This window comes from Trachymyrmex septentrionalis, unplaced genomic scaffold (assembly GCF_001594115.1).
Source record: "Trachymyrmex septentrionalis isolate Tsep2-gDNA-1 unplaced genomic scaffold, Tsep1.0 scaffold247, whole genome shotgun sequence".
Taxonomy (NCBI): domain Eukaryota; kingdom Metazoa; phylum Arthropoda; class Insecta; order Hymenoptera; family Formicidae; genus Trachymyrmex; species Trachymyrmex septentrionalis.
Genome location: NW_017305405.1, coordinates 42,986 through 58,796, shown reverse-complemented (window position 1 = coordinate 58,796; position 15,811 = coordinate 42,986). Strand labels below are relative to the sequence as shown.

At 31.6% G+C, this 15,811-nt stretch overlaps 1 protein-coding gene across 1 annotated transcript in view; it reads left to right on the top strand.

Annotated features, from left to right (window-relative positions):
- Positions 1-15,811, top strand: part of LOC108748841 — a 144,132-nt gene that overhangs the window by 95,847 nt on the left and 32,474 nt on the right. Inside the window, exon 6 of the mRNA XM_018487213.1 lies at positions 9,297-9,471. Within this exon, the coding sequence (XP_018342715.1) occupies positions 9,297-9,471 (175 nt within the window). The remainder of the gene's footprint in view (positions 1-9,296; positions 9,472-15,811) is intronic.

Sequence of the window (15,811 nt, the reverse complement as noted above, 5' to 3'; positions counted from 1 at the left end):
GAGAGAGAGAGAGAGAGAGAGAGAGAGAGAGAGAGAGAGAGAGTTTACCAGTTCAATCTAGAGAGCCTAGTCGAAAAGAGGCGTCAATTGATCACGTGACTCTGAATAAAACTACGTAAATATTATTTTAGGTATATTTCTTTCAGTTTTTTTTAATAATTTGATTCTTATGGATAGATTTCATTTATTACATAAAGTCTACATATGTATTCTTAAATGTCCTGACTTAGAATGAATTCTTGCAACATGTTGGTGAGGAAGATCTAAAGAAAAAAAATGCTAGCATCTTAAAAAAAGTTTACATTAAATATGTCTCGCGATCCCGCCAGATTTTTTATATCATATGAGGTGTTGGAGGTATTTACATTCTGGTTATTAAGAGAGCTGGCGATGGTAATACTGGATTGAACATTGGTGATTTAAACGAAGGAACAAGGGCAGAACAAAGATTAAGAACAAGGATAAAGATTAAAAATTAAGAATTATAAAAAAAAACTTAAAAAGACCATATAATTTTATTAGTTTGATTACGGTTTCGATATTATAAACTATACAAAATTTGGGTACGGTTTCGGTTTTAGTTCACTAAAAAAAAAAGGTTTCAAAACGGTTTTCGGTTCCGATTTCGGTTCGGTCCAAGTCCCTGCTTTATATAATAAAACATGCAAATGTAACGATATTCTCGAATATCGAATCATTTCTAATTAATATAGTGCTATATTGATATTGCGTATTTCGGTTCATATTGATACGAAATATCGATAATCTATGTTTCTCCGCAGATCTCTAGATGAAAATTAGCATCGCAGCCCAAGAGGAGTGTGAGCCTCTTTTCCTTTGCGTAGAGCACTGACTCTTCAATTTTCTTCAGTGATGGTGCTGCTTGGGAGTAGTAGGGCATGTAAAGTGACTCTATTAATATGTTCATGTATTTAACTTTGTCCAGGCTGAGTCTCAGTTGTACCACACTGATGTCGTCGCTGTGATATAAAAATACGATAGCATTTAGTTCTTTGATCACAATGTAGGTCCTTATTTTGTCCTGAGTGTTTGCTTTATATATAACTCTGCAGCCACTCAGACCTTTAACAGTGTTTTTCAGACCATGATTCCTGAATAAGTGTTATTATTATCCCAGCCATGCTTCTGGCTAGAACATCGCCGAACGTTTCTTTGCTGTAATGCAAGTTCAGTTGTACTACTAGTAGTGTGAGACCCGCGAATTCCAAGCGGTCTCCTCCTGGTAGTCGTCCCCTTTTGTGTTCTTTGTCGAGCAACTTTACAGTCGCTTGACCCAGCTCACAAAAGGATTTGTAATTGTAGGTCAATCTTAAGGACCTCCAGGGAAGCACGCCGATTCCTCGGCGCCTAGACCAGTGTTTTGTCGAGAAGCTTAATAGCCTTTTCGACAGTATAGAATCCTAGATCTATCAGAAAAGCGCGACCGGCTTATGTCAGTATCGCGAAAATACCAGAAAACCTATCAAAAATGGCTTTTTGCTAACAGAATGTGAGATTCGCCAATCATCTATTTAGCCATTTTTAATACTAATGAATGACTCTCATGATTGGCTGCCAGTTACTGCCAATCCGGACGCTTAACATCTTTGATAAATCTAGGATTCTACGATAGCCAAATCTAGCTCCTTCAGATACACTATTACTCGGCGTCGCTTGGGTAGCTCCCTGGCCGGCAGTATATGCAGAGTATCCAATATTAAAATCGGTGGATTGGCTTTTCAACTAGTTCACCAATTGTTGATTGGCATAATTCATGAACTTTGCGATTCCTCTCCTAGGTTCCAGTGAAGGAAAGTTCGAGGATGCGCCGCGTCATCAGTTTCCTGATCTCGCCTACCTCACTGTAGCCCAGTTTGTTTTAGGGTAGCCCTTTGTTACGAGAACCATCTTGATTATCCTTAGTCATCTGAGTATACGATCCTTGATCTACTACCTTGGGTTTCTTGCCCGGGCGATTATCTGTCGGATTGGGGGTGTAATGCTCCGGCTTATCATGTTTTAACCACTACCTTTCCCACCGCTCGCTGAGACTTAGACGTTAGAGGAAGTTAGAGTTTCGACTTTTGCAACTTGCTCTTTCTCCCTCTTGTATCAGCGTCTGGCGGCGAGGTCGAGTCTTAGGTAGACTCGTCTTCGCTGTGCTTTCCTTCTCCAGTTGTTCACTTTTGAGAGAAGCTACGCCCTGAAGGAATTGGTTAATGTCAGTTGTGTTTAATTCTCTGTTATTCGGTTCCATATAAGGTTATATACAGTAAGTCAAGTAAGAGCGTGGTCGAGTTCATGTTATTAGCCTTGAGATAGGTTTGAATAGTTTCATACGATATATCTAAATCTTTTTGCTTCAATTTTGCTTGTCCTTGACGCAGTCAAGCCAGGATTCCGCGAAAACAGATTCACTATTTTTTTATCGTCTTTTTTTGTTTACTTTGCATATCGAGCCACGTTCCGGTAATCATCGACATTTTTTGCCATATTATATCGCTGCACTCACTTTTGTACAAATGATCTCGACTTTTTAATATATTTAGCAGCCGCTAATTGTGACATTTTGGACCTTTCGAGTGAATGCAGAGAAACACAACGTGAGGAACACGCTTCATAGCGTGATGCGTATTTGGTACTCATGGCGCTTAATGTGATTCTCTTAAGAAAGTTCAATAACTGAATCTTAATAGTGCATCAAGGACAAAGGTGCCCTCTATGGATGCATGATAGATTTAGGGCGATATCTTTTATTAGCTTTGAGTAAGGCCGACCACGCTCTTACTTGACTTACTGTAAATATCGTGTTCGCGCAATCTCACCCGGGCAGAGCCGCGAAAGGGCAGAGCCCGGGACTTAGCTATATACTTCTGGAGGTCGCCCGGTATCCAGGAGGCACCATCCGGGGCGCAACTCCCTTTGCACCACGCAGTTCCTGGCACGGTAGCTAGCACGATAGTTAATTTAGGGGGAGGGTTGGGTTCCTGTTAGTTGGTTGCTCACGAGCCCACCACTGAGCGAATGGAACTGCAGGCGACCGTAAGCCCCACCTGCCATGGCCCGAGAATCCTAGGACGCCATCCGCGCATTTTATGTGATAAATTTTGACCTCATCAGTTTAGTTTGCAACAAAGACCTCATATTTGTGTTAACAGGCCAAATTAAGCTTTATGCTTCATTGCTGTGGAGCGTTTAGACTACATACACCCTAAAGCGCTCCGCGGCTCGCCCCATGACTACTACAAGGTGGGAACCTATTCGGGGGGAACAAATGTGTAAAATACTTAAAATAATTTTAATAATTTAGTATAATTTAATATAATTTATCATTTTTTATACAATTATAACCTAATGTATTTATTAACAAATTACAAATGGGCCTTTAGGAATCGGCGCTGTAATAATTGCGCGTTTATTTTGATCTAAAACAATTCTCTATAAATAATATATTTGTCGAACATTTCGGCTAACTTCTATCAGTGAATGTATTACATAAAATCCATAAAAATCTTCATTCTGTTGTTACACTTCGACATCAAGTAACCAGTTAATAAGCTGGATGGTCAACGATATTTGATCTTAAATATAACAAATAAATATTAGAGTCGAAAAATATTAAAAAACTTACAGGAATTGCTGTGGAGATTTACCTCAGAAATGTCAAATAACAAATTAGTCCTAACACCATAGTTGTTGTAACGCAAATTTTTTTTTAGTTAACACAAATTAGATCGAAAGCACAAGTGAAATTTCTTAAATGCTGTATTGACAATAATACCACTACATCTTTATAGGCTAAGTAACATGAAACTCCATTTGCAATATCACAGGGGTCGAGATTTAATAATCTTAAGAAAAAACAAACAACATTAAAATTTTAAATCTAGAACTCCATAATAATAGGCAAATTAATTTTGTTCAAAATCGAATTCTTTGGCTCGTAAGAAATATTCAATGTAGCTTACCTATTGACATCGTACAAAGATTTTTTCAAAAACAGACAATAGCACTCAATTATTTTTATAAAAAAGAATTTAATCGTATAAATAAAAAAATTGATTGGTTATGTCATAGATAAAAACGACACGAATTTAATCAAATTGCTCCCATACATTATGTTGTAAATGATAACCAGAATGGAAATGCAATAGAAGACGACAAAATTTATACTATTAGGAGTATAAATAAGTTTCCGCCGTTTTTTATCAAAAATTGAGCATTTATTGTGAAAGAACGGTACCTAATGTTTTATTCGAAGTATTGTCCATCGCTAGCCACTACTTTTTCCCATCTTTCTGGCAGCATACGGATACCGCATCGGAAAAACGCTTCATCTTTTGAAGCTATCCACGATTCGACTCAATTTTTGGTATCTTCACATGATGTGAAGTGTTGCTCAGACAGGCCATGCGCCATCGATCGAAACAGGTAGTAATCAGAAGGAGCAATGTCTGATGAATACGGCGGGTGGGGTAAAACTTCCCAATTGAGTGTTTCCAAGTAGGTTTTGACCGGCGCCGCAACATGTGGACGAGCATTATCATGCAGAAGAATAACTTTGTCGTGTCTGGAGTAGTAGTGGGCGCGTTTTTCCTTGAGTGCTCGGCTCAATCTCATCAATTGTGTTCGGTAGAGAGCCTCAGTAATGGTTTCGTTCGGTTTGAGCAACTCATAATAAACGACACCTAGTTGATTCCACCAAATACACAACATGAGCTTTTTCCCATGAATGTTCGGCTTGGCTGTCGATGTTGAAGCATGGCCAGGTGGTCCTCATGATTTCTTCTTCTTTGGGTTATCGTAGTGGATCCATTTTTCATCACCAGTGACTACACGGTGCAAAAAATTCTTTCGTTTATGCCTGGCAAGCAGCATTTCACATGTGAAAAACGGCATTCAACGTTTCTCGGCTTCAGTTCATATGGAATGCAATTTCCTTGCTTTTGAATCATTCCCAACGATTTTAAGCGATGTGAAATTGCTGGTTGAGTCACTCCTAATGTAAGTGCAAGTGCTTCTTGCGTTTGGCACGAATCTTCATCCAATAATGCTTCCAATTCCGCGTCTTTGTACACTTTCGGCCTTCCGCTATGTTCTTTGTCTTCGACGTCAAATTCACCGTTCTTAAACTTTTGAAACCACTCACGGCAACTTCTCTCACTTAAGGCACCCTCACCATATGCTTCTACAAACAATCGATGCGCCTCAGCTGCAGATTTCTTCAAATTAAAGAAGTAAATCAAAAGCTCCCACAAATGATGCTTATTCGGCTCAAAACTCGACATTTTCGCACGAAAAAAGATATAAGATGCTGATGCACAGATGCTGATATGACGTTTTACAGCTGACAATTTTAACTATAACATACTGGTAGCGCCATTGTTTGTCAAACGGCGGAAACTTATTTATACTCCCAATAAAAAGGAAATTATAATATCTCCTTTTTTTTAGATCATAAACCTTCCCCTTCTATTTGCACTGTTAGAAACAAATGGTTTCTAAATCTTTCATCTGTTATCATTATCACTGTTCGATATTCACTGTTTGTGGTACAATAATTAGACAACAATTTTGCAATGTCACTTAACAACAAAAAAATTTTAATTTTTGAATTTATTAAAAACATAGAACATAATCTTTGCAAATATCAAATACAAGCATTACATAAGAAATCATCCCAATAACAACAACATTTTCTCTATAAATAATAAAAGAAATTTCAGGTTAAGGTTTTTGATAAAATAAAATAATCGGTCCGTAAAATAAAATAATTGATCCGCACTACTGAACGTACATAATAATCGACACGTAATGTCTGTCTTACACATCTGCGTTCTTTCTTTCTGTATATATTTTAAAAAGTTTTTTATTCCTTTATGGACACGCTCGTTTGAATATTTTACACATGATTTCTGGTGAGTTTTTATTTTTTATTAAATTTCCGGTATGTTAATTTAATATATATAAACGCATTTCTAATCATATTGTTTATAAACGCTCGCCTATACATGCGTAACTCTCTATATTGTACATATCGGTTATTGCGAAGAATGTTGCTAAGGTCTCGGTAGTCTAAAGGCTTAGGACGCTCGCACGGAATGCAAGAGATCCGGCTTTGACTCCCGACCGAGGCAATATTTTTCGCAATAAGTTTATTACAGTTTTTTAAGATTTGGGAAATTTTGGGGGGATTATCAGATTGATTGTGTGAATCCGATAATTTCATCGGCTCGCAATTTTAATTCTGAAAAATTAATTCAATTTAAATGAATGTATATTATATAGTAGTTCAACATCTTAACACTCGGGATAAGGCGCTTTTAAGTTTTAATATATATATAAACGGTCACATTTCCAATCATATTGTTAATTTATTTACGTAGATATTTTTTTGGTAAGAAGTTTTTATTTTATCTTTTTTATCTAGAGCTTTGCCAAGATGTTTTTAATACATTTGACTGTTCAATCGTACGGAAATAATGTCGAACTCTACATCAAGACTCACCTGAACTGTGAATCTATTGAATATGCGATCATTTGCGATAATTGATTTTGTACTACGGTTTTTTCGTTATGTTAATGTCTGAAGAGGATTTAATCCGGTAGCCGAAACTTGTAACTTGTGATTATTTTCTTAATTTTAATTTTATTTTTGCTTTATGTAATTTTATCTCTGTTAATTGTAATATATTCTTCGGTTAATTTCAAAGAAATGTGTCGACTCTTACTTTGTCCTTTACTTTTTATTATTTGTTTTGTATAGGAAGAGTCCTTAGATTTGTTATTTAAAATAATCGGCTTTCCAATTTCTAAAAGACAATAAAAATATCATTCTCACAAAAGCCAATAAAGGAAATATTACGGTTGCCCCGAATAAAAATAAATACATGACTAAGATGAAGGAAATATTCCAAGATTCAATATATTCTGTAGTTAGAAAATTCCCAATTAGAATAATTACAAATGGCTTGAAGAATATTCTTGCGAGATGGAAGGATTTGAAATTGATCACTGATTTTACATATCATTCACTTAATACTAGCGACGGCTTACTGCTTAGAGTGTATGGGGTCCTAAAAGTATATAAAATTTGACACCCATTAAGAGTTATTGTTTCATCTACGGACAGTACATTATTTAGTTTCTCTACGTTTCTACATAAAATAATTGAAAAAAGTATCCCTACTTCTTCAAGCAACATTAAAAATAGTTTTGACATTGTGAACAAATTTAATAATAAAAAGCTAAACGAAGACATTTTAATATCTTTAGATGTTGTTTCTCTGTTACGAACATTCCCATAGATTTAGCTTTGAGAAGTGTTGAAAGTAGATGGAACTTTATCTATAAAAAATGTAACACACCAAAGAACGAATTTCTCAAAGCAATAGATTTTGTTTTTAATTCGACATATTGCTCGTTTGATAACCAGATTTACAAACAGAAATTCACATCTATGGGTTCTCCAATATTAGCCGATATTGTAACGCAGAACTTAGAGGAACAAGTGTTGAACATTCTTAATTTTGATATCCTTTTCTATTATAGATATGTTGATGACATATTATGGCTATCCCTTCATCTGAAACCAACCTTGTACTACAAAAATTTAATTTTTACCATCCTAGAATACAATTTACATGTGAGATTGGCAATAAAATTATCAGTTTTTTAGATACCACTATTCTTATTAAAAACAATATCATCAAGTTTGACATATATCATCTTTCTTTGGGAGATATAGTATCTTAATTACCAGTTTCAACACTCGATAAAAGGAATTGTTATAGAGACGGTTGATAGAGTTTTTTTAATTTCACATCCGGATTTCCATCAATAGAACCTGGAACAGGTGGTAAAAATTTTATTAGATAACGATTATCCACTAAATTTCATTTTTGATATAACACGAGAAAGAATTAAAGTTTTAATAAATAAAAAAATTTTCAATCAAACCATCAAAAAGAATAATAATTTCACAAATAAGACATTTTTAAAGAAAAATCGAACTGGTTCATAATTCTATATGTACAATCTATTTCCGAAAAATTTAAAAATATCATCAAAGATATTATACTACATCAAACTCTCGTTTTTTAGCCTTAACAAACTCAATTTAATGATAAAAGCGCAAAAAAATCCTCTTCCTGCAGATTACAAAAAGAACATTGTGTATAAAATTTCTTGTAATGATTGTGACACGTCTTATGTTGGACAAACATGTAGACAATTAAAAACGAGGATTTCCGAATATAAAAATGACATTAATAGAAATGAAACCTATTTTTCGGTTGTCATAGGACACGTCACAACTAAAATTTTGATTGGAATAACATTCAAATATTAGACATAGAACATAACTACAATAAAAGACTAACATCAGAAATGATAAACATCAAACGACAAAAGAGTGGAATTAATTTAAACAAAGACACTGAGTTACTTAGTTTTTCATATTTTTGTTATTTGACCGACCATTAAAAGCCTACAGCTAAAAATGATACATTTTCATTACGACGATTGATACTGCAACATGAACATTATCGACTTATATAATATATATTATATTTATTTAATTATCGTCGTTTTGTCTTAAATTTTAATTCACGAGAAAAATAATTTGCGTTACAATAACTATGGTATTAGGACTAATTTGTTATTTGACATACTTCTGAGGTAAATCTCCACAGCAATTCCTGTAAGTTTTTTAATATTTTTCGACTCTAATATTTATTTGTTATATTTAAGATCAAATATCGTTGACCATCCAGCTTATTAACTGGTTACTTGATGTCGAAGTGTAACAACAGAATGAAGATTTTTATGGATTTTATGTAATACATTCACTGATAGAAGTTAGCCGAAATGTTTGACAAATATATTTATAGAGAATTGTTTTAGATCAATCAAAATAAACGCGCAATTATTACAAAGCCGATTCCTAAAGGCCCATTTGTAATTTGTTAATTGTTTTAATGTAAGGAATCTTATTTTATTGTAATATAATTATAACTTATATTTACACTTATAATTTTTTATATTTATAATTATTTCAAGACATTTAAAATAATCTTTGTAATATCAACATAATATTAAAAATAATCTTGAAAATTTATCGATTTTTCTTTCTTTCGTCCTTTGAAGAGTTATAGAGATTTTTCTTACCAATATTACTGTAAAAATATATTAAGTATAAAAAAGAATCATATTTCTTTATGTATGTCTGTTTAATAAATGTTTGCTGAGGAACTGAACAAATGTTGATATTATGAGTATTCGACAAATGATTATAGGAGAGACAGCCTAATCCAAATAATCCCATGGAGTACTGTTCAACTGTACCACCTTTGCAACAATTAGCTGGTGGTTTGCCACCACCACCAGCGGTGATGGTACCTGTGGGTGTTCTAAAAAGAGAGGGTTCAAAACATCGTGCAGAAGGACAAAAATCTGTAATATTTAGTGATGGTAGGTAATCATTATTTACAATATATTAATATTATTAATGTTCTTAATTCTTATTTTTCCTTCTTTTTCTCTTTTTTTCTTATTAACGTTAATTATTTTTGAAGTAATTATCTCTATTTTATAATAAACCCAGATAAAGCCAAACCTGTCGAAAATAGAATTTAAAGTATTTGTTATATACTCTATGTCAGCAGAATAGCAACAGAATTGATCTATTGATTAGACATATATATACAACGCTGTGGAATAACGGAAGGAAATGTAACAGAATCTGCTAACAAAACTGAATGACAGACTGACAAAAGAAACAAATCTGGAGTATATTCTGACAACAAATTATTGACAGAAATTAAATATATCTGTCGCAATGCTGTTAGATTATTAATAGAATCTATGTTGTCACTAAATACTTGCAGGACTGCCGCCAGGTGATATCCGTTTATTTCTTGTATTTAAGGTTTGTTGGGTTCTCTATATAGGATATTTTGCATAAATTGCAAAATGGTAGATAATTTTTTGACTGAGTTTAATCCGATTTACCTCATGCTCATGAGAGGTGTTCCAATAGATCTGGGACACCTTGTATATTTTTAATATATCTTTTAATAAAACAATTTAAAATTATTTTCTTAGGCCAATCTGTTTAGTTTCTGATGACAGCCTGCTATTAGATCTTGTGGATTGTGGACAAGTATGTCACCAGTTTTGTTTTAATTTGCTGACAATTTACTAACAGACTATCAATATTTTGTTACCTGAGAAATATACACACGTACGAAAGTATTTGAATGTTTACATTTTTAACATTTAACGAATGAAATATGTACATCAAATTGGAACATTTAAAATAATGTGTCAAGAGACGCGGTATTGTCTCATGCCAAATGTAACTAGCACGAGATCGTGTCTTTATGCGAACCGGCGAATTGTATTGCACCTGAGATTATCGAATCTTTCAGTAAACGGCTGAATCGATCCTCTTTTGAGTGATCTCAATCGACAATTTGGGATTATATTATATAATAAAAGTGCTTTTATTTTCTACGTACCCTATGAACAGAGATATCGCAATGGAAAAATTCGAAATATGAAAATGTCACATTAAGATTATCATCATCATTGCCTTCAGAAATGTCCGTTTCACATTTTAAACTGCAGATGGCACTCGTTTGTTGCGACATTACTTATTTACGGTTCCGCTAGCGCTGTATCGATATACCGATACAGCTAGATTGTTATCATTTGTTGGCATTGCTCCTTGAAAATATATTGTTATCATAATGGCTACAGCACAAACTTTTGCATAATGACCACCACACAAAAACAAACGCTTTACGTTATGTTAAATACTGATCTTAAATTTAAGGTTGTCCATAACGGTAAACTTATATGAACACACAAAGAAAATTGTAACGTAACATTCTTCATCATTCTTCTACATCATTGTACGAATGTATGTATAAGGTGTAACAGCCACATACAGGTTAGTATGACGGGTTGTTTATTCATATAGGTGCGCGCGTTTGTACACAACTGCGTAGACTTAATCCCTGCGTCGATATAATTATTCACATATCTTTTTCGCGTATGAAGTTTTGATACATTTGTAACGAACTTCCGTAACAATTTGTTAAAACAGAAATTAAAGTGATGATACAAATTATCTATCTATCCCCGGTTCTATAGTGTGCAACGCCTTCCAGTTCTCTTCCTAAACAGGGCTACTTCTCGTATAAATGTCTGTACATATGTCTCGTACATATGATAGAAATTATAAAATAAATTTTATTAATAAAATCTTAGGTGTTATACAATAGTTTTGTTATTACGAGAAAAGTTCTCTATCATAATTAATTATAAACTAAATTATAATATAAATTATGTTATAATTTTATTACTTAAATTATTTTTTGCATAAAATGTTTATGCACAGTACGAAAGTCATCAGTTATCACATATATGCAAATTTAAATCGTCGCTAACCTAACAAATTTGATCCACTGTAAAAATGATGATTAGATATAGAAATGATCATTAATGAATAGTAACCCAGATCAACAATTAAACGACCTATAATTAAATGTGACAATGTAAAATTTATTTTTTCACAATATAATTTTCCAACGATACGGTTCGACTATACCTCCGACTTAGAGTCGGATACTGTTCACATGATAAAAGATCTTGATTGCAAGAGAGTTTAAACGCGTCATCAATCGCATTTTTTACTTTGCAATCGCAATAGACAACTGCTAACTCATCAAGATATATTATGTGTATTTGCCTCATGAATATTTTATCTATCAATAGTATTAAGGATATACGTACAACTATTTTATATAATTTGACATCAATCTACATTTGTAATTTTACAGGAAACTTTCTTTCACGTACACTGACTGCCCTTTCTCGCTGTTAACTCGCGGACGAATTGGTTGGATTATGACTCATCATTACTATGTTTTACAATATTATTCAATAAATTGATTTAATATAATATAATTGCGTTTATACTGACTATTGAAAATCGAAGTTGAGATGATCTAAATATGGTAATTTAATTTTTGTTATATGGAGTAATTATATTTCTGCGACTGATGAGAACTAAGTATAGTCGAAACGTATCGTGAAAAATTATATTGTGAAAAAATAAATTTTATATTGTCACATATAATTATAGCTCGTTTAATTGTTGATCTGAGATACTATTTATTAATTTGTTTGAAAGTTATACGAGCGTTAAAGAATTGTTTTTAATTTATGTTTTAAGATTATTATTGAATTTTACAATATTTATTTTGGTATATTAATAATTTGTTAATTAATAATTAATTTAACATATATCGATACTAACAAGCTAATATTAATAAAGTTATTGACTGTGTCTAATATTATTAGTGTCGAATATTTATCCGATATTAATAAAGTTGTCGTATATTTCATTATATTTAATATTCATATTATTGATTTCACTGAATTGTTTAAAGATTTCACATATTAAAAAAAAAAATTATTATTACTTTGATAGTTCGAAAAATAGATTTGGAATAAGTTTCGAGTAAAAAGTCATTCTTTCTTCAAGAGCACATATACCAGCGCGTATACTTAACACCTTTTTTTACTTTTTTGTAAAAAAGGTAATTTTGTGATCATATTATGTATTTTGTATTGTTAATCGTATAGCAGCACTAAGTTTTTTTACAGTAAAAATTTATTTGAAATAATTTTTTTCAGTTTATACTTTTAATTCTTTTTAATTCTTTGTAATTAAATTTTACTGAATTGAAATAAAATACTAGAGATCACTTGGGTTGGAATAGAGAAACCTCTTTAAATAAAAATAAAAAGATATATATAACACTTATAATTTTTTTTTATATTTAAGAAATAAAGGTTTATAATAGATTTGAAATATAGTTTTTTATACTTCGATTTTATTTTTTAAGAAAAATAATACAATAATGTTTGTAGGAAATGTATATTATGCTTGTATTATTAATTGATGCAATGTAGAGGTTTCATATATTTTTTTGAAAAAAATACGTATTTGAATTGAATAAAATAATGCAATTTTCTGGTATTATTATTTCTTAAATAAAAATATAACAGAAACTTATATGAACTTATTAACATTCAAATTTTTATTTGTATATGTATCTAATAATTCTTTAATAACAAATAATCTAAACTGCGTTTTCAGTTTGCGGTTTTAATCTTTCTTCACGGTGCGTTTCTTTAAAAATCTTTAACATTTTATGCTTCAGTTTTTTACAGTTTAATATTATTTTATCGTAGATAAGAGTATAAAGATAAGATTTTTTATATCTACATACATATTTAAATACAAATTATCAATATAGTCAACATGATAATTTTCAAGATTTGTCGAAGACAATTTATGAAGAATTAACAGATATTGCGATTACCAGTATACTACAATCAATATTCCAGAAAAAATAAGCGACTACTTGATAAAAGTATACATGGTAATTCAGGATAAACATTTGTCTTTAAAGTATCATATTCCTGATTTAATTTTAAGACGATTTTTCCTTTGCCAAAATTTTGTCTGAAATTTTGTTTTCAAATTATAATAAGAAATAATTAGCGTATCACGAGTCGCGTAGAGGAGACAGACAAGAATGGCGCTCACGGTTAGACTTTACGCGCCGGGCGAACACTGACCGGACGCATTTATACGTTTATAAAAATATGTTTCTTCTTACTTTTCCCCTCTATCACACTATCTCTTTGTCTTTCACATACTTTAAATATGATAATTTTATTAAATTATAAATTAGAATAATGAAATTAAAATGAATATTGAAACCTTTGAGTATCGGATTGTTTTTTAATTATAGTACATTGATAAAATTGTTAGAGAAATGTCGTAAGAGAGAAATTAGACAATATATATGTGCAATAAGCATTATAAAATTATTATTGACATAGAAATCAATCAATTATTTTAGTACGTCGAATTCTAAGAGCGTTTTTTACAATTCGATGTACTAAAATATTTATTAAACTTAAGTGTATGTCAATAAACGTTATAATATTTGTAGCACGCAATTATTGTCTAATTTCTTTAACTTTTAAAAATTTCTCTAACAATTTTATCTGCGCTATCGCGCTTGTAACATTTATTACATACTTATAAGAAGTCTTATGAGAAACGCGACCGCGCTTCTTAGCATTCAAAGAGTTATGAATGTTTAAAACAAAAACGTAAGTCAAACACACTTTAAAAACTTATAATTATCTCAATTATAAAATTGTTATTATCTTGTAGATGTGACGATATCCTTAAGCAATTCTTTCTAAAATTAATAACACAAAATCAGCAATTTATGATTCTATATTCATTTAATATTAACAAATTATAACTAGTCTTGAAATAAAAAAGAACAATACAAGAAAGTCTCAAATAATAATCAGGCTTAATAGCAACTCATGTTTCGTCAAGAAATAATGATGATATCGGCACGAGCAGACACCATAATATTGATTTTAGATTTGATTTTGCATAGATAAAAATCTTTTTCCCCATCTTTTTTTATGTTGCATTCCTAAATAGGAAGTGATAAGAAACTCGCGCGGAAGGTTGTTATTACTAAAGTATAAAAGCAGTGAACAATTAGCCATGCGAAAACTCTCTGTATCAGAAGGACCAACCTTGTATTCAAATTTTAAAAAAAGTATCTGTGGAAATCAAGTTATTAAAGGTGAATTAATTTTCATTATTGGTTGGTTTGATCTTTGATCTTATTAATTATTTTTAAACAAAAGAGTAATCCCAAACTGAACTCGTTGATTTAAAAACTCGGTCGCTGACAAAGAAAGTAGTAACAGATTTAATGATTAACTGTCGAAGTTTATCTTTAAACATTGATCCATTACCGCTTTATCAAAAACTCCATCAATTTCAAAATTCAATTAAAATCCATTCAAATATTTCCCAAAATAACTTTACTAATAACTAAAGTAATAAAACTGCTTGCAGTAAAGATAAACTTATCCTAAATTAGATTAATTAAAATAAATTACCAAATAAATTATTCCAATTTTAAAGTAATTAAAAGAAGTGATCCTCGATATTTTAAATATAAAATTTGGTATTTATTTGACTAAATTACGCAATCTTGTCCAATCTCTGGGTAAAGTACTTAATGTATTAACCCAAAAACGGATCCCAATTCTTTAATATTAAAGAAACAGTTTGTAACAAACGATTCTATTTTGTTCCAGCTTCTTGAAACAGTCTGAGAGATAAGTTTAGTTGCACCGTAATAGTGCTTGATACAACTATTTACTGTAATTTACATTCGTCACTCAAATATTAAATGTCTTTTAAGTACGTACATATCAAGTTACACATTTCCACGATGAGATCCTTCTTTTATAAAATGTATCACGTTTCAATATATTGACACATTTCGATTACTTAATAAAACGAGAAATTTATATATATATATATAATATATAAACTGATTTATCAGTTAATTACTAACAATTACAAATGATTGATTATTTGGCGAATGAAAATCACACGAAGAAAGAAACACTGTAAGTCAGTATACAAAACAGCATGTATTTACGTGCGGTAAGCAGCTGACTTTCTTGATGCAGTGAATGCCGTTCACGCAGCGTCTTAGTGATGCGTATTTTGTACGAGCGTCCTAACCTTTTAGATTACCGAGGCAAGTCTTTAGACTCGCTTCGGTAGTCTTAAACTTAGGATGTTTATACGGAATACAAGAGATCCGGCAAAGTTACATTTTTCGCAATAAATTTATTTACAGTTTTTCAGTATATTAACATCTTTTTAATAGGATACCAG